The 20,642-nt window shown below is 65.3% G+C and overlaps 3 protein-coding genes across 3 annotated transcripts; 1 reads left to right on the top strand and 2 right to left on the bottom strand.

Annotated features, from left to right (window-relative positions):
- Window positions 1-1,910: 1,910 nt before the first annotated feature.
- Window positions 1,911-11,004, bottom strand: SEMA6C (semaphorin 6C). The gene is made up of 17 exons (XM_036397712.2): window positions 10,727-11,004; window positions 9,996-10,110; window positions 9,625-9,682; window positions 9,470-9,526; window positions 9,276-9,377; window positions 8,746-8,836; window positions 8,542-8,664; window positions 7,814-7,902; window positions 7,306-7,523; window positions 6,414-6,539; window positions 6,176-6,331; window positions 5,142-5,387; window positions 4,401-4,547; window positions 4,104-4,181; window positions 3,955-4,010; window positions 3,720-3,761; window positions 1,911-3,434 (listed from the first exon to the last, which is right to left on the bottom strand). Exons 1-17 carry the CDS (start codon window positions 10,833-10,835, stop codon window positions 2,689-2,691), a joined length of 2,559 nt encoding a protein of 852 aa, XP_036253605.1. The 5' UTR covers window positions 10,836-11,004; the 3' UTR covers window positions 1,911-2,688.
- Window positions 11,005-12,976: 1,972 nt separating this feature from the next.
- Window positions 12,977-14,940, top strand: NUDT17 (nudix hydrolase 17). The gene is made up of 8 exons (XM_036397909.1): window positions 12,977-13,064; window positions 13,221-13,343; window positions 13,426-13,597; window positions 13,682-13,707; window positions 13,784-13,876; window positions 13,966-14,064; window positions 14,472-14,644; window positions 14,754-14,940. Exons 1-8 carry the CDS (start codon window positions 12,996-12,998, stop codon window positions 14,920-14,922), a joined length of 924 nt encoding a protein of 307 aa, XP_036253802.1. The 5' UTR covers window positions 12,977-12,995; the 3' UTR covers window positions 14,923-14,940.
- Window positions 14,941-15,280: 340 nt separating this feature from the next.
- Window positions 15,281-20,345, bottom strand: ANKRD35 (ankyrin repeat domain 35). The gene is made up of 12 exons (XM_054517584.1): window positions 20,307-20,345; window positions 19,250-19,380; window positions 19,082-19,170; window positions 18,769-18,833; window positions 18,395-18,452; window positions 18,233-18,303; window positions 18,049-18,155; window positions 17,677-17,825; window positions 16,295-17,544; window positions 15,626-15,715; window positions 15,473-15,538; window positions 15,281-15,377 (listed from the first exon to the last, which is right to left on the bottom strand). The coding sequence occupies exons 1-12, from the start codon at window positions 20,343-20,345 to the stop codon at window positions 15,300-15,302; spliced, it is 2,193 nt and encodes a 730-aa protein (XP_054373559.1). The 3' UTR covers window positions 15,281-15,299.
- Window positions 20,346-20,642: the final 297 nt, after the last annotated feature.

The raw sequence follows: 20,642 nt of genomic DNA, 5'->3' as shown, positions 1-20,642 counted from the left end.
CCAAACCTGGAGCTCAGGGGTTTTACTGGGATGCATTAGGATTCCCAGTGGGATCTGGGAATAATCCAGGTCTCAGCAATAAAGCAGGAATTGCTCCTCATCCCTCTTTCAGGAGGAAAAATGTTTTTCTCATTTCCCTCCCAACTTTTCATCACTGGGAACTCTTTTTCTTTTCTTTGCACCTTGGTTCCACCTCTTTCCAACCTTTGAAACTCATCCAGGTGGGATCTCACCTGCCTTCCCACATTTCCCTACGTGCTGTGGGAGCACCCACCATGATGAATGACCCTGTCACCTCCTAATCCTGGCATTTATAAAGCAAAATTTCTCTTTTTTCCTCTCTCTTTGCTTAAATCCGGGGCTGTTCCTGCAGCGCCCCCTCCAATCTCCCCTTCCTGCCGTGCCAAAAAGTGCTTTGAAACCTTGACCTGCAGAGATCTGAAACTCTCCCTCACAATTCCACCCAGCCAGGTGATCCAGGCTTATTCTGGGATGTCAATACCTGCATTGTTGGGAATGGGAAGAAATCCCACCCAGCTGGATTAGTGCTGAGCTGCCTGGGAATTCCAGCCTGAGCACAGACCTTGTGCAAGGACCTGCAAATAAATCCCAGGGACCAGATCAGGAATGGCAACAAAAACATTCTCTTGGTGTGTTGCTTTGGGTGTGGAAGGGATTTTTTTCTCCTTTTATCCGTGATTTTCTTCTCCCAGAATTGGTAATTTTTGGATTGAGGCAACGTTGAATGTTTGTCACGTGGAGCATCTCACGCTGTCAGGGAAAAGCATCCTTCACCTGTTTGTTTCAGGAAGAATTTGAGGGAGTTTTTCATCAAAACACCCAAAATAAAAAAAAAAAAAAATCCTTAGTTTTACAATATTTAGGGAAATATTCTACTTCCCACGCTGGCCAGTGCTGTAAACTGGTGGCACATGGAAATCCAGATATGGCAGCCTGGGATTCTGCTTGTCTTTGGAGATACAAATGTCACTTTTTTGAAGCTGAAATTTCTATTTTTTAAGAACCTTTTTTTAACATGCAGCTGATCTGTATTGTGCCTTCCCCACTGTCCCTCAGTAATTGCCATCCTTCTCCTCAAAACAGGTGATTTTGCCAAAAAAATCCCTTCAGCTGGGGGGAAAACTTCCCCTTTGGAAGAGGAAATGAAAAATAAAAACTCCACGAAGCTCATGAGAACTGGTTCGGGTTATTTTTGGAGGAAATAAAGCTGAGGGTGTTGTCACCTTTCGGAGGGGAACCCCCTGATTTAATTTCTGGAAATATCCGTCTACCAAAGCTGACCAAAACTGATCTCTGCCTGGAATTCCAACCCAGCTCTTCCACAGAAAAACACCAGGAGCTTTTTAAGCCCAAAGCAGCATTTTTTGAAGGCCAAAGCAGCATTTTTTTGGTCATAAATTCCCTCCCACGGGAGGCCAGGCCGGGCTGTGCCGTGTCAGGGATTTTCCTGCCCGCGCCTCCTCCGGCCTCGCATCCTTCCCTGCCTGTCTGCCCTCTCATCAGCACCCTTTGGGGTTAATTAGCACACTTTGGGGTTAATTAGCGCACTTTGGGGTTAATTGGACGCCTGTTTCCCTCCTGTCTGCAGTGGGTGGTTTCAGTTATCCCAGATCCTGTTGGGACACCCAGGAAAGGGGAGCACAGAGCTGGGGGGGTCAGGCTGAGAATGCCACCCTTCCTTCCACCCCCATCCCCTTCTTGGGGAAAATCTGATCGTTATTTCATTATTTTGGACTTTTATCACATTGTTTTGATCACTGAAGAAATCGGGGACAGAATCCCCTGAGTGCTGGGACAACACAAATGCTCAGCCCCCCCCCCCCCGCCCCTTTTCCACCAAGGGAAAACGCTTTGGAATGCAGAAATTTCAACATTTAAATTCGTTTTTTGTTCTGTATTTTTTTTTTTTTAATTAAAATCCTCTGCCACTGTTGCAGTGCCCTGGCCCAGCCCTGCTCCTACACAGTAGGATGGGCTGGGCCATGTGTCCCCCTTCCTGGTGTCCCCAAAGGGGAGGGGAGGTGACATCAACTCCCACCCCCTCCCCGAACAGAAAATAAATTAGAAAGAATAAAAAAAAACAAAAAAAAAAAAAAGCAAAACCAGGGGCATGGGAGACATGGAGACCTTGTCACTGCAGTGTGGGGGGACATGGGGATCCCTGTCACCCTGCTGGGGGCTGTCCTGGTGACCTGGGGACAGAGAGCTGGGGCGGTGGGGACCCTGCACCTTGGGGAAGGTGACACTCAGGTGTCCTGGGAGGGTCTCAGGTGACACTTGGGGTTCCAGGAGGGTCTCAGGTGACACTTGGGGTCCCCCTGGTGCAGTTTTGGGGTGTCCTGGGAGGGTCTCAGGTGACACTCGGGATCCCAGGAGGGTCTCGGGTGACACTCGGGGTCCCCCCGGTGCAGTTTTAGGGTGTCACAGGAGGGTCTCAGGTGACACTCGGGGTCCCAGGAGGGTCTCAGGTGACACTGAGGGTTCCAGGAGGGTCTCAGGTGACACTCGGGGTCCCAGGAGGGTCTCAGGTGACACTCAGGGTCCCGGAGGGTCTCAGGTGACACTCGGGGTCCCGGGAGGGTCTCAGGTGACACTCGGGGTTCCAGGAGGGTCTCAGGTGACACTCGGGGTCCCCCCGGTGCAGTTTTGGGCTGTCCCGGGAGGGTCTCAGGGCCGCCCCGGGGCCGCGGGCAGCAGCAGCGGTTTGGGGAGCAGGGGGGGCTTCATGGACAGCGAGCGCTCCAGGGCTCCGGGCCGGGGTCCCCAGGGTGTCCCCCCCGGTGTCCCCCCCGGCGTCCCCAGCGAGTGCATGCGGGTGAGAGCCCGGGGCGGCCCGGGGGGGCTCACGGGGGTCCCCCCCAGCGAGTAGCTCTGTGCCAGCGGCCGCCGCGGGGCCGGGGGGCTGTCGGGGGGCACGTCCAGGCGCACCGGAGCCCGGTCGTGGGGGCCGAACGGGGGCGCGGGGCCCGCGGCTCCGCGGGGCAGCACCCGGTTGGCGAAGGAGCCGCTGCCCGGGGGGGTCCCGGGCCACGCCGAGCCCCCGGGCAGCCGCTGCAGCGTTGTCTCCTCCCGGCCCGCCCTGCCCGGCGGCCCCGGCCCGGGCGGCTCCGCGGGGCCGCGCCGGGGCTCCCGGTCCCGGGGGGCGCGGGCCGGGGGCAGCGCGGGGGGCTCGGGCTCGGTGCCGGTGCCGTCGTGCGGCGGCAGCGCGGGGTACAGGCGGGGCACGGGAGGCTGGCCCGGGGTCCGCGGGGCGCACGGCGGCTCCGGGGGGGCTTTGGGGACGGCGGGGCGCTGGCAGCACGTGGCCAGCAGCCCGGTGGCCAGGGCGCCCACGGCGAAGGCGCCCAGCACGCAGCCCACGAGCACCGGCACCGGAACCGTCGCTTCGGCACCGGGCCCGGGGTGCCGCACCCCTGCGGGAGCTCCCGTCAGCCCGGTGCCGGCGGGAGGGCCGGGACCCCAGCCCAGAGACCCCCCCGGTACCGCTCACACTCCTGGGGTGCCCCCCTCCGATGGTCCCCCCCTTCTCCTGGTCCTGGGGTCCCTCCTGGTCACTGGGGTCCCCCCACCCCTGGGGTCCCTCTCCTGTCCCTGGGGGTCTCGTACTTGTCTCTGGGACACCACAATCCCTCCCCAGCCCTTGGTGTCCCCCTCCCCAAACCCTGGGGTCTCCATTGTACTCAGACAATGTCACTGACCGTGGGCCAGGTCTCCATTCTCGTCACCATCCCTTGCAGCCCCTGTGAGAGCAGAGCAGGGTCAGGCCAGGCCCCTCTCTGTGTCCCTTTGAGCCACCGGTGTCCCCTCCACATCCTCCCCATCCTCTGGCATCACCCACGTGTGCCAGAGCCACCCAGGGTCACCGTGGTGCCACCTGCATCCCCCCAGAAATCCCCAAACATCCCCAGTGTCCCCCGTGATCCCCCACTTCACCTTGGCAGGTCCCGCTGATCCCGAGGGATCCCTCCATGTCCTGCTGGAAGCCACTCCTGGGACACAAGAGGGGACGTCACCCTCTGTCCCCAGCGCGTCCCCACACGGGGCAGGGCCCCAGGAGGTCGGGGATGGGAGGGACGACTCACGGAAGGTCCTCGGAGAAGGGGACGCAGCCCCTGGAGGGCAGCCAGACACAATAGGGGTCTCGGGCAGCCAGGCAGCTCCTGCGGGGACACGGGGACACAGCTGCCATCCGTGTCCCTGTGCCCGTGTGTGCCCGGGTCCCCTCCCCTGCCCTCGTGCCCTTGGGCACTTCCATGACCTCGCACATCCTTGTGCCCCTGTGCCCTCGCACATTCCCATTCCCTTGCACATCCCCGTTCCCTCCCGCCCCCCTTCCCATCCCTCCCCGCCCTCCCGAGCCCCCTCCCGGCCCCGCTCACCCTCGGCAGGAGCCGTGGCGGCCGCAGCGGCTCAGGGGCAGCCGCAGGAGGCACCCGGCAAAGGCCACGATCAGCTCCCGGCCCGGCAGGTGCAGCTCCAGCCCCAGCACCCGGCTGGGGACCCCAGACCCCCGCGGGCTGTGGCACCTGCAGCCGAGAGCAGCCGGGGTCAGCACAGCCCCCCTGAGACCCCCAAATCCCCCTTGGGCCGTGGCACCTGCACCTGACAGTGCCTGGGGTCAGCACAGCCCCCCTGACACTCCAAAACCCCCGTGGGCTGTGACACCTGCACCTGACACCACTTGGGGTCAGCACAGCCCCCCTGACACCCCCAAACCCCCTTGGGCTGTGACATCTGCAGCCGAGAGCAGCCGGGGTCAGCACAGCCCCCCTGACACCCCCAAACCCCCCTGGGGCCGTGGCACCTGCACCTGACAGTGCCTGGGGTCAGCACAGCCCCCCTGAGACCCCCAAATCCCCTTGGGCTGTGACATCTGCAGCCGAGAGCACCTGGGGCCAGCACAGCCCCCCTGACACCCCCAAATCCCTTTGGGCTGTGGCACCTGCACCCAATAGCACCTGGGGTCAGCACAGCCGCCCTGACACCCCCAAATCCTCACAACCCCACAGTTCCCGAGAGCCCCCCAGCCCCCACAGGCCCAGAACCCACCCCCAAGCCCCCCAGGCACCCCTCAGTGCCCCCCAAGACCCCCAGCCCCCCGCCCTGGGCCTGCCCCTCACCGCCCGGGGTCGTAGAGGCTGATCTCCTCCAGCAGCAGCGTCCCGGCACTGCTGTCCCTGCTGTCCCTGCTGTCCCCCAGCCCTCGGGGGTCTCTCGGTGCCGGGGTCCCCCCGGGGCTCTGAGTGGCCTCGGGGCTCTGTGCAGCTGCCAGGACCTTGAGCAGCCGCCCGTCCTCGGCGCCCAGGAACAGCACGGTCTGGTTGCCGCGGGGCCCCGCGCCCGTGTCCACGGCCAGCTGGGTCAGCCTGGGGCAGGACAGGCCTTGTAAAGCCGGGCTTAAGGCTTAGGGGCTTCCTGCACCCTCCCGTGGTCCCACACGCCCTTCACAGGAACCTTGCACAAGGACCATCCCCACCCTGTGGCACCTGAACCTCCTCATGTGAAATATTCCCTGTCCCCATGGCCACTCCCACAAATCCATCACTTTTTATTGCCTTTTAACTAATTCACCCTTTTCCACAGCAGAGAGGAAAGAGTTCAAATCTCTCAATGGGATGTTTTTCTTTCCATTTTTTTTTTTTTTTTTGGTTGTAAATGTTTAAGGGGGGGGAAAAAAATCATCTGATATATCGCTCTTAAAAGAAAGGACAGAAATGTGTTCCCCTCGTGACACAGTGGCTAAGTGGACTGTCTAAATATAAAAGATATAAATATAAAAATAAAAATATAAAGCACACATAAATAATATAGATATAGATATAAATATAGATATAAATATAGATATAAATATAGATATAGATATAAATATAAATATAAATATAAATATAAATATAAATATAAATGTAAATGTAAATGTAAATGTAAATATATAAATATATCTAAAGATACCAGGTAAAAGGGCAATACTGGGACAGTTTACAGTGCACCATGCTGATTTAGGAAAACAACTTCTTATGGCATCTCACTTCTTAAGTCCATCCCACTCCCGAGGCCACCCTGTCCCCGAGGCCACCCTGTACCTGAGACCACCTTTTCCCTGAGACCACCCTGTCCCCAAGGCCACCCTGTCCCCAAGGCCACCCTGTCCCCGCACCTGGTGCCAGTGTGGGTGAAGAGAGGCCTCCCTCCCGCGGGTCCCACGGCTCCGTGCAGCAGCGGGTGCTCCTTGGCGAACGCCAACGTCTCATCAGGGAAGTCCCCAGAGGTGACAACACCAGCAGCAGCTCCCATCCCGGCACAGCAGCCCGGCCTGCGGCACAGTTGGCGTGGGGATCCAATTTCTGTGGCACCCAGGGGTGTCCTGCTGTGGGTGGGGGTACCTGGGCTGGTACCTGGGCTGGGGGACCCTGTCCTCGGGCACCGGGCTCCAGGTGGCGCCGCGGGGCTCGGCGAAGGGGCCCTCGAAGGAGCGCTCCACGTCTGCCAGGTAGAAGGCGCAGACGGCCGAGCCGGGGATGCTGCGGTGACAGCAGGGGGGGACAGGATGGCCTTGCTTTGAGCAGGGCCCCTCTGTGTCCCAGGTGTGTCCCCAGGCTCTGTTTCTGTGTGTGTGTGTCCCCTCTGCGTCCCCATGTGCCCATCTGAGTCCCTCCTCGTGTCCTCCTGGGCAAGCCCCTCCCTGTGTCCCCATGTCCCCCTTTAAGTCCATCCCCATGTCCCCCTTTAAGTCCATCCCTGTGTCCCCATGTCCCCCTTTAAGTCCATCCCCATGTCCCCCTTTAAGTCCATCCCTGTGTCCCCATGTCCCCCTTTAAGTCCATCCCCATGTCCCCCTGGGCAAGGCCCTCCCTGTGTCCCCATGTCCCCCTTTAAGTCCATCCCCATGTCCCCCTGGGCAAGCCCCTCTCTGTGTCCCCATGTCCCCATGTGAGTCCCTATTCATGTCACCATCATCCTGTCCCCACATCCTATCTCCCCTGTCCCCACATCCCCATGATCCCATGTCCCCATGTCCCCATGACCCTACACCCCCATGTCCTGACGTCCCATGTCCCCACATCCCCGTATCCCCATGACCCCCATGTCCTGATGTCCCTATGACCCCAAATCCCCGTATCCCCATGACCCCCATGTCCTGATGTCCCTATGACCCCAAATCCCTGTGTCCCCAAATCCCCGTGTCCCCACATCCCCACATCCCTGTGTCCTCACATCCCTGTGTCCCCACATTCCCATGTCCCCACATCCCTGTGTCCCCACATCCCCGTGTCCCCATGTCCCTGCCTGTTGGGTTGGGTGCCAAAGAGGGCGAGGACAGCGGGGCGCCCGTGCAGGGTCTGTGGGGGTGTCACGGCCTCCAGGACATCGAAGTAGAAGACGGTGTCCCCAGGGACGGAGCACTGCAGCCGCACCTTCAGGAAGGACGTCCAGCGCCGCTCCAGCACCCGCGGGGACCCGCCACGGTCATTGCGGCACACCCGGGCCACCCGGGCCACCAGCACCTGCACGGGAACCGGGTCAGCACCTGGACACCCTCAGGGTCACCAACACCTGCACGGGAACCAGGTCAGCACCTGGACACCCTCAGGGTCAGCACCTGGACACCCTCAGGGTCAGCACCTGGACACCCTCAGGTCACCACCCAAGGCACCTGGGCAACCTGGGCATTGTGGCTGTCCCCCAGACACCTCAGGGGGCACCCACAGGCCTGACACCCTGGTGAGGGCCTCAGGAGTCTCCCCTGCCTGGATCCCAAGGTGGGGGTCCCTGGGTGCCCCCCCTGTGCCCCCACCTTGCCCAGGGCGCTGAGCTCCACTGCCACCTCCCTGAAGAAGAAGTAGACGTAGGGGCCGTAGGGCAGCACCTGGACAAAGTGGGGTTCTGGGGGGGCCAGGGGAGGTTGGAGGCACCATCAGGTCCTTGTCCCACACCTTTGTGCTCAGCCCCTCCCCTGTACCCCCAGATTGCAGCCCTGCACCCCCGACCCCATCCCCACATCCCCCTGCCCCACTCTGCCACATCCTTCCACACCTGTAACCCCTGCCCCACATCCTCCCACACCCCTGTACCCCCATCCCATCCCCACAGACCCCCCCAGACCCCCGCAAACCCTCACAGACCCCCCCAGACCCCCTGTACCCCCCTAACCCCATCCCCAATCCCCCTGCCCCACTCTGCCACATCCTTCCATGCCTGTAACCCCTACCCCATCCCCACAGACCCCACAGACCCCCACAGACCCCCATCCCACCCCCATAGACACCCCAGACCCCTGTCCCACCCTCATAGACCCCCCCAGACCCCCTGTACCCCTGATCCCATCCCCACATCCCCCTGCCCCATTCTGACACATCCCTCCACCCTGGTACCCCCATCCCACCCCCATAGACCCCCACAGACCCCTGTCCCACCCCCACAGACCCCCACAGACCCCTGTCCCACCCCATAGACCCCCATCCCACCCCCACAGACCCCCCCAGACCCCCATCCCACCCCCCAGACCCCCCCATTTGGGGGTACCCTGCAGCCAGCGGGAGCTGTACTTGAGGGTGCGCAGGGGAGCCTGCCCGGGGCTCAGGCTGCGGTAGATCACGGCATCACTCGCCTGGAAATCGGCCACGGTGGCCGAGTACAGGCTGCCATCTGCGGGGGGGGGACACACCGGGTCACCCCCGTGCCCCCCCGGCCTCCCCCCCGTGTCCCCCCCACCTGCCCAGCACCCACCGACAAAGAGAGCCACGATGCTTTGCTTGGCATCAAAGGGACACCGGGCTTGGCCGCTGACCTCGTCACCCTGCTGTGCCAGGCTGCTCACCTGGGGGGGGGGACACGCCCAGAGACCGTGAGACCCCTCCCCAAATACCCAGCACCCCCCTTGTGCCATCCCCAACCCCATCGGGGTCCCTCGGGTGCATTTTTGGGGTGTCCTGGGAGGGTCTCAGGTGACACTCAGGGTCCCCCAGCTGGAGTTGGGGTGTTCTGGGAGGGTCTCGGGTGACACTCGGGGTCCCCCCCAGGTGCAGTTGGGGTGTCCTGGGGGGGTCTCAGGTGACACTGGGGGTCCTCGGGGGGTCTCAGGTGACACTCGGGGTCCCAGGAGGGTCTCAGGTGACACTCAGGGTCCCCCCAGTGTAGTCGGGGTCCCCCCGGTGCAGTTCCCAGAGCATGGAGAACCTCTGTGCTGTGGGAACTGCCCTGCTGGGACTGAGACACCCAGGACCCCCCCTCATTTCGGGGGTCCCGAGCCCCCTCACCTGGTAAGTGCGGCACAGGGGGCTGAAGGCATTGGTGCCACAAGCCAGGAGGGTCTCGGCGTCGCGGGGCACCAGCACTCGGATGTAGTTGTGACACTCATCCTGTGGGGACACAGGCGATCCTGGTGTCACCACCTTCAACGCCTGCACCCCAAATTCCCGCACCCCAAACCCCCCCTTTGACACCCCCTCACCTGCCGCCGGCCCCGCATGGCGCAGTTCTGCCTGTCCTGCGTCTCCCAGGTGAGGTGCTGCCGGGTGAGACGGGACAAGGGGCGGGTGGGCACGGGGATCTTCACCCCCTGTGTGTCCCCCTTGTCCCCAGGGTCGCTGTCCCCGTCCTCCTTACCCGCTCCGGGTACAGCGTCCCCTTGTCCTGCCGCAGGTCGAAGGCGTAGATGTGGTCCCTGGAGGGGGGAGTGAGTGTGCAAGAGGACACAGGGGGTGTGCAAGGGGACACAGGGGGTGTGCAAGGGGACACAGGGGGTGTGCAAGGGGACACGGGAGGTGTGCAAGGGGACACGGGGACAACACGCAGAAGGGGTGTGCAAGAGGACACAGGGGGTGTGCAAGAGGACACAGGGGGTGTGCAAGGGACACGGGGACAACACGCACAGGGGGACAGCGGGGTCACACACTGACAAGGGCGCAGGAGCGTGCAAATCCTTGCAGCTAAGGATGCTCCACACCGGAGCCGTGTCCCGCACAGCGGGCGCTCACCGGGCGGCCACGAAGAGCGTCCCGTTGAGCCGCAGCATCCGCTGGAAGTCCAGGCCGAGCCGGGCCGTGCCGTTGTCCCCCCGGAGGCCCCCGAAACGCGGGTACGCGGCGGTGGCTGCGGGGCGGGGGGACACGGTGAGACCCCGGTAAACCCGGGACCAGGGTCTGAGAACGGGAACCGGGACTGGGACCGGCACCAGGGTCTGGGAACGGGAACCGGGACTGGGACCGGCACCAGGGTCTGGGAACGGGAACCGGGACTGGGACCGGCACCAGGGTCTGGGAATGGGAACCAGGACTGGGATGGGCTGCGGGAGCTGCAGCGGGGCCAGGGCTGGGGGCAAGGCAATGGGGCTGGGGGCTGGGATTGGGGTCAGGATTGGGGCTGGGGGCTGGATTGGGGTCAGGATTTGGGCTGGGATTGGGATCAGGATTGGGGCTGGGATTGGGGTTGAACCGGGATGGAGGCTGGGAATGGGGCTGGGATTGGGACCAGCATCAGAACAGGGATTGGGATTGGGTTGGGACAGGGATTGCAGCCAGGACTGGGACCAGAATTGGGGCTGGGATTGGGTTTGGGATTGGGACAGGGATTGCAGCCAGGACTGGGACCAGAATTGGGGCTGGGATTGGGACTGGGACAGGGATTGCAGCCAGGACTGGGACCAGAATTGGGGCTGGGATTGGGATTGGGATTGGGATTGCAGCCAGCCCCCCCGAGCCCCGCTCACCTGCCAGCCCCACGGTGCTGCGAGCCACCAGGTCCCGCGGGAAGGACTGGGCGGGGGTCCCGGCCAGGAGGAGGAGGAGGAGGACGAAGAGCAGCGGGACCCCCGGCATCGCGGGTGGGGCTGAGAGCGACCCCCCCGCCCCGCCCCGGGCTGCGAGCGGGGGGGGGAAACTGAGGCACGGGGATGGGGGTGGAGTGGGGACAGTGTGGGGACAGTGCTCCCAGTGTCCCCAGTCCTCCCAGTGGTCCCCATTTTCCCCTGTTCCAGTGTTCCTGTCCCAAAGTCCCCAGTGCTCTGGGAGCTGCTGTCACCAGTGCTGGGACATTTCCCCCAGCACCCCCAAAACGCCCCCCTACACCCCGACCCTACACCCCAAGTACCCCCACGACACCCTCACAACACTCAGCGTCCCAGCCAAAACCCTAAAACACCCCAAAACCGCCCCGTTCCCACCCTCCATAGCCCCGTTCAGCGCCCTACACACCCCCTGCCCCAGCACCCCACAACACCCAGCCTGCACCCCAAAACTACCCCAAACCCACCCGAAACCACCCCAAAACTACCCCAAAACCACCCCAAAACAACCCCCTGCCCCAACACCACCCAATACCCAGGCTGCACCCCAAAACCACCCCAAACCCACCCCAAAACAGCCCCGAAACCACCCCAAAACTACTCCAAACCATCCCAAATCACCCCAAATCCATCCCAAATCACCCCAAAACCACCCCAAACCCACGCCGTACCCCAACACCCCCCCCAACCCCCGCCCCTCCCGACCCCTCGGCGCTCGGTACCGGCTCCGCTCCCCGCTCGGTCCCGAGCGGCTCCGCCCCGGAACGGGCCGGGACCGGGCACCGGCCGGAGCGGGGGCCGGGGGAGGGCGGGACCGGGGACCCCCGTGGGGACCGCACAGCCCCCGCCGCGGGCCCGGGGCTCCCCCCGCGGGGCGGCCGCCCTATAGATAGGCGTTAATCCCCGTTAATGAGATGATCCTCATTAACCGCCGAGGGTGGGGGTGGGGATGGGGGGGGGGTTTTGCACGCGCGTGTGCGCGGCTGTGACACCCCCCCCTCCCCCCCCTTTCCCCCCAGGGTCGGTGCGCGCTCCCGCCTGGAACCGCCGGGCGCGCGCGCGGTGTGGCGGCCACCCGGGTGTCCCCCTCTGTGTCCCCAGAGCGGGGCTCTGTCACCTGCACCGCGGTGTGGCCACCGAGAGCTGCTGGGAGTTACTGGGACGTACTGGGAGCACTGAGATGCCCCCCCCACAGTGTCCCCGCTCAGGCTCCGGTGTCCCCGAGTGTCACCCTGTGGGGACATGGCAGGGGTGGGGGACGCTGGGGACACCCCTGAGGCTCGGGGGGGTGCCGGGGGTCCCGAGGGGGCGGGCACGGGGTGACATCTGCTGGCATGGCCTGGGATGGCACCGCTCGGGGACACAGGGGGGCGGTGTCCCCCCGGAGCGATGGTGGCAGCCCTGGGGACACGGCGGTGTCGCCGGAGCGTTGGTCGTGTCCCTGAGGGGTGGCAGGTGACAGTGTCGCCAGTGAGGGAAGGCGGAGGACATGGACACACACACAGGACACACGGGGGACACAGCGGACATGAACAAGACAGAGGACACATGGGACACACAGGACACACGGTGACAGAGACAGGACATGGACGTGCGGGACACACGGGAACACAGGACATGGCAACACAAAGGATGCGCACAGGACACGGGGGACACACACAGGACACGAGGGACATACACAGGACACAGGGGGATACACACAGGACACACGGAGGGACACACACAGGATACACGGGGGACACACACAGGACACACGAGGGACATACACAGGACACGGGGGACACACACAGGACACACGGGGGACACACACAGGACCGAGGGACACACACAGGACACATGGGGGACACACACAGGACACATGGGGACACACACAGGACACATGGGGAGACACAGGACACGGGGGACACACGCAGGACCGAGGGACACACACAGGACACACGGGGGACACACACAGGACACATGGGGACACACACGGACCGAGGGACACACACAGGACACACAGGGGACACACACAGGACACATGGGGACACACACGGACCGAGGGACACAGAACTGTCCCCAGTCTCCGGTGCCCTCCCGAGGGCGGTGCCATTCCCGGCGGCTCCTGCAGGGGGCGCAATCCCCGGCTCGGTTTAGACCCCGCCCCCAGACCGCGTCAAGCCCCGCCCACTTATCGGGAGGCCCCGCCCCCGTCATGGCGGGCGCGCGCGTGCTCGTGCACGTGCGGCGCGCGGGGGCGGGGGGGGCGGCGGCGTTCGGGCAGGTCCGGGGGGACCTGGGGGGGGGAACCGGGGGCAATGGGGGGGTCCGGGGACTATGGGGGTAACGGGGGGGGGTCAGTGCAGGGCAGGGGGAGCGGCGGCCGCTGCGGGGACAGCGCGGGGACAGCGCGGGGACGGTGACAGCGGTGTCCCCGCAGAGCGTCACCGGCGTGTTCTGCCCCGCGCACACGGACGTGGCCCTGGTGAGCTGCGGGCTGGAGCGCAGCCGCTTCCTCATCTCCGATGTGCCCTTCCCCGGCTCCGCCGTCACCGTCCTCAAGGTGCGCGGGGCCACCAGCCCCGGTGTCCCCCCCGGTGCCACCCGGGGAGCCATGGCAGCCCTGACATCCCCTGTCCCCGTAGAGACCCCCGTTCTGCCCCGCCAAGCTGGGAGGGGACACGCAGGGTGACCGAGGGCGACACGCGGGGGTGGTCGCGGCGGTGGCCGTGCTGCTGGAGGCCACCTGCGGCCACGTCCTGCTGACCCGCCGGGCCACCACCCTGCGACACTTCCCCAACGTTTGGGTGCCACCAGGTGAGCGCGAGGACAGGGGACAGGAGCCCTGGGGGGGGGTCACAGGTGTTTTGGGGTCCCCTGACCGCTGTCTCCCACACTCAGGTGGGCACTTGGAGCCAGGAGAAGAGGTGAGGTAACACCGCGGGGTGGGCAGGGGGTGCCCAGGTGAGTGTGGGGACACCTGTGACACCCCGAACCCCCCAGCTGGTGGCCGCGGGGCTGCGGGAGCTGGCCGAGGAGACCGGGCTGCGCCTGGAGCCTGGAACCTTCTCGTGGCACCTGCTCGGCCTCTGGGAGGTAACGACCCCCCCCCAAAGCGGGGCTGGGCAGGGGGTGACACCCCCAGGTGGCCGCTCTGTCCCACGGGTCACCCCTGCTCCCCGCAGTCCCTGTTCCCCCCCTCGCTGAGCTGGGGGCCACCGCGGTGCCACCACATTGTCACCTACCTGGGGCTGCGCTCGGCTGAGCCCCGCCAGCGGCTGCAGGTGGGGGCACCTCCGGGGGGGGGGCACCTCCATGGGGGTCCATCAATGGGTGGGGGGCACCTCCGGGGTGGGGTCCCTCCGTGGGTTGGGTCCCTCAATGCATGGGGGGCACCTCCGAGGGTGGGGGGCACTTCCAAGGGGGTCCCTCAGTGGGTGGGGGGCCCCTCTTTGTACTGCAGTCCCTCTCTGAATTAGGGTCTCTCTGAGGGTGGGGGTCCCTCCATGGGTGGAGGGCACCTCTGAGAGGGTCCCTCCATGGGTGGGGTCCCTCAGTGGGTGGGGGGCACCTCTTGGTGTTGCAGTCCCTCTCTGGGTTGGGGTCTCTCTGAGGGTGGGGGGGTCCCTATCGAGGTTGGCGTTCCCCCCCACCGTGGGGGTCTCTCCCTCCACGAGGGGTCCATGCCCAGGCCCGGCTGTGTCCGAGCCCGGCTGAGGTCAGCGCCGTGGCCTGGCTGGAGCCTCCGGTCCTGGAAGCCATCGCTGCCACCGAGGATGGAGCCGAGGGACCGGGACCGGGATCGGGATTGGGACCGGGATTGGGATCGGGATCGTCCCCCAGAGAGCTGCCGGCCACCGTGGGGTGAGACCCCCTCCCCTGCCACCCTGGGGACAGCGACACGAGGCTGGAGAGCCCCCGGGGCTGCCCAGCCTCGCCAGGGCCCCGTCCCTGACCCCGTTCCTCGGTCCAGGATCACGGAGCTGAGCCCCGACGGCTTCCGCAGCTCCCGGATTCCCACCGGGATCCTCTTGCGCCGGGCCCCGGAGCGCGGCCCCGACCTGGAGCGCGTCAGCACCGGCACCAAATTCGCGCTGGGGCGGTGGCGGGCGGGGCCCGGCCCGGGGGAGGAGCGGGAATAAAATTCCAGCGGGATCCCAGCCCGTCCTGGAGTGGGGTTTGCGTGGGTTCGGGGGGATTCCAGGGGAATGGAGAGGGTACACCCCCTTCCCCTGTTGGGCCGTTGGGATGGGGACACGGGATGGGGACACGGGACACAGAATGGGACACAGAGAGGGGCATGGGGTGGGATATGGGATGGGAACATGGGATAGGACACAGGATGGGAACATGGGATAGGACACAGAATGGGGACATGGGACACGGGTTAGGACATGGAAAGGGACACGGGATGGAACAGGGCATGGGACACGGGATGGAACACAGAAAGGGACACAAATGGGACACGGAAAGGGACACAGAACGGGGCACAGCCGCGTGTGTGTCACAATTTCCCGGTTTAATGCCACGGCCCCGCTCCCGCCTGGGCCCGCAGGATCCGCAGCAGCGCAGCGTGGACGCCCTCGTCCATGAATCCCTGCGGAGGAGGGAGTGTGGCTTTTGCCAGAATCCCACCCAAAACTGTGCCCCCCACCCCCCCCCAGAGACCCCGGGCAGGGCCGGGGGTCCCACCTGGGCAGCCTGGAGGAGGTGGCTCCGGTACACGGCCACGGTGTCCCGGTGCTGCTTCTGCTGGACCTGGGGGGCACAGGGTGGCACTGGGTGACTCAGGGTGACAAGAGGTCACCAAGGGTGACACGGTGTGACACCGGGCGCTGTCCTCACCTCCAGCTGGAGCTGGAGCCGGGCGTTCCTGCCCCGCAGCCCCAACACCTCGGCCGAGAGTTTCTCCGTCTCCACCAGCAGCTGCTTCAGCTGGGGGGGCAAAGTCAGGGGCAGAATTGGGGGCTGGGGGGGTTGGTTGCTCTCAGCACCCCCCCAGAGCCCCCTTGGTCCTTGCCAGCCCTCAAGGTCCGGCTCAGTTTACCCCGAGGTCCCCCCCAAATGGGGCTGGGAGGGGGAACAGGATGGGGATAGGGATAGGGTGGGATGGGATCAATGGGATGGGATGGGATCAGTGGGGTGGGATGGGAAGGGATCAATGGGGTGGGATGGGATGGGATCAATGGGATCAGTGGGGTGGAATCAATGGGATGGGATGGGATCGATGGGATGGGATGGGGGTGCAGATGATGATGGGAACAACGGTGGGAAAGGGATGATGATGATGATGATGGAAGGAAGACGGGGATGGGGATGGGAGGGACATGGGGATGGATATGGGAGGAAGAGGAAGATGGGAAGGGGTCGGCAGTGAGGACAAGGATGAGAGGAAGACGAAGACGGGAAGGGGTCAGCGATGGGGACAAGGAGGGCAGGAGGATGATGATGATGGGGATGGGACTGGTGCTGGGAAGGTCCCGTCCCTGTCCCCGTCCCCAGCCCGTCCCTCACCTTCCCGTCCTTGTCGCGGCAGGCGCGCTCCAGCCGCCCCGCGCGTTCCCGCAGCGCCGCCGCGCCGCGCTCCAGCCCCGCCGCCGCCTCCCGCAGCTCCCGCAGCTCCCGTTCCCGCCCGGCCGCCCTCTCCTCGGCCGCCGCCGCCGCCTCCCGCCACCGCTCCGCCTCCGAGCCCGCCGGGACACCGGCGGTGCCGCGCTCCGTGCCCCGCGCCGCTCCCGGTTCTCCCGGTTCTCCCGCTATCCCGCCCTCCTCGTCGCTCCCGGGGGTTTCTGCGGCCTCTCCCTCCTCCATCTCCGTGATGAGCTGCAGGGCCTCGTGCTGGGAGCGCACCAGCGCGTCCAGCCGCCGGTGCAGATCCCGGAGGATCCCGGCCCCGCTGTCGCCGCCCGCCTCCCGCACCCGCGCTCCGAGCCCGTCCCGCAGCGCCCGCAGCTCCCGGCGCAGCCTCCAGGCCTCGTCCCGCTTGCCGGGATCCCCCCGCAGCTCCCGCAGCTCCCGCTGCAGCCGCTCCCGCTCCCGGCCCAGCCGCGCCAGCTCCACCAGGAGCTTCCCGTTACCCTCCCGCAGCTCCAGCAGCTCCGTCTCCATCCTCCCGCCCTCCCTCGGGATCTCCTGCCGGTGCTTCCCGCCCGCAGCCGGCTCCGGGCCGTTCACCGAGCACCGGCGGAGCTTTTCCAGGAGGATTTGGGATCCTTGGAGCATCCTGGCGTGGATCTGGTCCTGCTGCTCCAGCGCCTGCTCCAGCCCCGCCGCCAGCTGCTCCCAGGCGGGCTCGGCCCGGAGGGAACGCTCGGATTCCCGGCGCAGCTCCCGGCTCCGGGAGAAGGCTCCGGCCTTCGCTTCCCGCATTTTGGAGCACTCCTCCCCCAGCCAGGCCAGGAACGGGATCAGCGCCGGAGCCTCGCTGCTGCCTTGTCCTCCTTCCCACTCTTCATCCCTCGTCCTCTTCCTCAGCTCCGCCACGCGCCGGGCCAGGAGCTCCAGGCAGGCGCCGTCATCCTCCTCATCCTCATCCTCATCCTCATCCTCATCCTCATCCTCACCCGCGTCCCGTCCCGGCAGGAGCCGCAGGAGCTCCCGCAGCCGCCGCCGGATGCCCTCGGCAGCTTCCTCCAGCCTCCGGCATTCCAGAGTCTTCCTCGCCAGCTCCTCCCGCAGCCGCCGGGCAGTGCATCCGTCCCTCTGCTCCTCTTCCTCCTCCTCCTCCTCCTCGCCCTGGATTCCCACCTGTCCAGCACCATTCTCTGCAGGAGGGAGCAACGCAATCCCGTTTTCCCCAATTTTTCCCTATTTTTTTCCAATTTCCCCCCATTGTTTTCCCATTTTCCCCCATTTTTCCCCTTTTTTTTTGGCAGGGGCGCTCCAGGAGGTCTCACCTCTCCTTGGGGCCTTCTGGAGAGCCCAGCTCGGGGCCTCCCCGGTGACATTCCCAGTGACATTCCCGGTGTCCTTGTCCCCCTTGTGGCCCTGCAGCAGCTCGGCCACTTCCAGGCTGCCGTGAGCCAGGGCCAGCTCCAGCGCCGTCCTGAGCCGGGGATGTGACACGGGGGACAGGGGGGATGTGACACAGAGGGACACGGGGACAGTGAGCGATGGCACGGGGTGGCACACGGGCACGGTGACAAGATGGCACCATGACCCGGTGGCACAGGTGACTCCCATCCCTTCCCCGCATTGGTGACAGCACAGAGCGATGTCCCCAGGGCGTCCCAGTGTCCCCAGTGTCCCCAGTGTCCCCTGTGACCCACCTGCCATCCCTGTCGGCCAGCCCGGGCTCGGCCCCGCGCCGCAGGAGCTGGGCACAAACAGCCACGTGGTTCCCCTGTGCTGCCAGCATCAGGGGGGTCTGGCCGTGCTGGGGGGACACGTGGGGTGACCACCGACCCTTTGCTGTCCCCTGTCACCCCCTGCTGTCCCCCTGTCCCCACTCACAGCGTCGGGGACATCCAGCGGGGCCTCGTGGTCGCAGAGCAGGAGGACGCTGGAGGCGCAGCCCGAGGAGGCTGCAGGGGGCGTGGGGTCACTGCAGGGACCCTGGGGGACCCCTCTGGTGTCCCCCAAATCCCGGGCTGTCCCCGTGTCCCCCACCCTCACCTGCCCAGTGCAGCGGAGTCCGGTTCTGCCCGTCCGCATGGCGCTCGTTGGCTCCGTGCTGGGGGCACAGGGGAAGGGAATGGGAATGGGATGGGAACGGGATTGGGAATGGCCCCCCCATCCCAGTCCTGTTCCCATCCTCATCCCTGTCCTTGTTCCCATCCCCACCTCCATCCTCATCCTCCTCTGCATCCCCAATCCATGTCCTTATCCCCGTCTCTATCCTGATCTCCATCCCTGATTTCACCCCCAGCGCCATCCCAATCCAGTTCCCATTCCAATTCCTGTTCCCATCCCTTCCCATCCCACTCCCACCCCTTTGATCCCATCCCATCCCAATCCCAATCCCACCCCATTCCCGTCCCTCTCCGTACCTGCAGCAGCACCTTCACGCACTGGGGCTGGCAGGCGATGGTGGCCAAGTGCAGGGCGGTGCTGCCTGTGGGGACAGGATGGGCTGGGGACACTCCTGGGGACACCTGCTCCCCTAAGGGACAGCCCCAGGGGACACCTGCTCCCCTAAGGGACACTCCGTCCATCAGGGGACACCTCCAAGGGACACCCCCTCCGTCATGGGACACTCCCCAGGCGGGTCCCTGCCTCGGGGGACAGCTCTGGGCTCCTCCAGAGGTGACACAGGGACCTGCCTGGATGTCCCCAAGGTGTCCCCAAGGTGTCCCCACCCACCGTCATCGTTGGTTCCATTGACGGGAGCCCCGTGCTCCAGCAGCAGCGTCAGGCACTCGGTGAGGCCCCCGGCCGCAGCCAGGTGGAGCCTGGGGGGGGTGAGAGGTGGCCGTGACCCCTGTGTCCCCCCCTCCCGGACCCCCCCGTGTCCCCCCGGCGGTGACATACGCGGATTGTCCCCTGGCGTTGAGCTTGGCGGGGCGGGCGGCCTTGCGGGCGGCCAGGGCGGCCACCCGGGCCACGTCCCCTCGTGTCACCGCCTCCAGGAGCTTCTGGTCCTGCCGCGTCCAGCTCTCCATCTGCGGGGGGGGGGTCCCCAAATCCAGGACAGGACCCCAAAGCCAGGACAGGACCCCAAACCCAGGACAGCACCCCAAAGCCCACCCCAAGGCAGGACCCCCCCAGTGCGGGTCCTGCCACGCAGCTCCTGCCTCAGTTTCCCCACTCGCGGGGCTCCGTGAGGGCTCCGGGATCCCCGCGGAGCCGGGAGGGGGCGGAGAGGCCGGAGCGTGTCCCGGCCTGTGCCCGCCCGGCTGGTTTGGCGAGTGCCACCGAGGCGGGCTGGGCTCCAGCGTGGCACCGGGAGCCGGGGTGGCACCGGAACCGGGACCGGGGTCTGAGAACGGGAACCGGGACTGGGATGGGCTGCGGGAGCTGCAGTGGGGCCAGGGCTGGGGGCAAGGCAATGGGGCAGGATTGGGGCTGGGATTGGGGTCAGGATTGGGGCTGGGATTGGGGTTGAACTGGGATGGAGGCTGGGAATGGGGCTGGGATCGGGACCAGCATCAAAACTGGGATTGGGATGGGACAGGGATTGCAGCCAGGATCGGGACCAGAATTTGGGCTGGGATTGAGATGGATTTGGGGCTGGGACGGGGATTGCAGCCAGGATTGGGACCAGAATTGGGGCTGGGAATGGAATTGGGATTGTTGGAGCTGGATTGGGGTCGGGACTGAGGCACCATTGGGGCTGCGATCAGAGCTGGCACCGGCACTGGGCTGGCAGCTGGGATCGCAATGGGATCGGGATCACAGCTGGGATCGAAACGGGATCGGGATCACAGCTGGGATCGAAACGGGATCGGGATCACAGCTGGGATCGCAATGGGATCGGGATCATAGCTGGGATCGCAGTGGGATCGGGATCGGGATCACAGCTGGGATCGCAATGGGATCGGAGCTGGGATCGCAGCCGGCACGGGCCCCGTTCCCTGCCGGGACTCACCGTCACTTGCGAGCTGGAGCAGGAGAACATCCTCTTCATGGCCGGGACCCCCGCCCCGGGAGCCCCCGGGCCCCGCCCCTCCGCTCCCGGCCCCCCCGGCCCCCTCCTCGCTGCGGGACCTCCCGGGTGCCGCCGCTCCGGGGCCGCGTCCTCCGCCCGCCCCGCCCCGCCCCGCGCCCGGTCCCGCACCCGGCCCGGCGGGTTCGGCACCGCCCCGGGAACGGCCCCGCCCTGCGGGTGCGCCCCAAACCCGGCCCAGACCCCCCGGCTGAGACCCCCCCGCCCCGGCTGGTCCGTGCCGCCCCCAGCCCCCTCCCACCCCCTTCATTTTGGCTC

This window comes from Molothrus ater, chromosome 29 (genome assembly GCF_012460135.2).
Source record: "Molothrus ater isolate BHLD 08-10-18 breed brown headed cowbird chromosome 29, BPBGC_Mater_1.1, whole genome shotgun sequence".
NCBI lineage: Eukaryota > Metazoa > Chordata > Aves > Passeriformes > Icteridae > Molothrus > Molothrus ater.
This window is presented reverse-complemented; position numbering and strand designations above follow the sequence as displayed.

Excerpts from the sequence above, each read along its gene's own strand:
- NUDT17 (XM_036397909.1), top strand. The coding sequence starts at position 12,996 with ATGGCGGGCGCGCGCGTGCTCGTGCACGTGCGGCGCGCGGGGGCGGGG. Across the intron at positions 13,708-13,783 it reads ACTTGGAGCCAGGAGAAGAG|CTGGTGGCCGCGGGGCTGCG; the intron begins GTGAGGTAACAC and ends CGAACCCCCCAG. Across the intron at positions 14,645-14,753 it reads GAGCTGCCGGCCACCGTGGG|GATCACGGAGCTGAGCCCCG; the intron begins GTGAGACCCCCT and ends TCCTCGGTCCAG.
- SEMA6C (XM_036397712.2), bottom strand. The coding sequence starts at position 10,835 with ATGCCGGGGGTCCCGCTGCTCTTCGTCCTCCTCCTCCTCCTCCTGGCC. Across the intron at positions 4,548-5,141 it reads AGCCTCTACGACCCCGGGCG|GTGCCACAGCCCGCGGGGGT; the intron begins GTGAGGGGCAGG and ends TCTCGGCTGCAG. Across the intron at positions 4,011-4,103 it reads CCCTTCTCCGAGGACCTTCC|GAGTGGCTTCCAGCAGGACA; the intron begins GTGAGTCGTCCC and ends CTTGTGTCCCAG.
- ANKRD35 (XM_054517584.1), bottom strand. The coding sequence starts at position 20,345 with ATGAAGAGGATGTTCTCCTGCTCCAGCTCGCAAGTGACG. Across the intron at positions 18,834-19,081 it reads CAATGGAACCAACGATGACG|GCAGCACCGCCCTGCACTTG; the intron begins GTGGGTGGGGAC and ends CTGTCCCCACAG. Across the intron at positions 17,545-17,676 it reads CCAGAAGGCCCCAAGGAGAG|AGAATGGTGCTGGACAGGTG; the intron begins GTGAGACCTCCT and ends TCCCTCCTGCAG.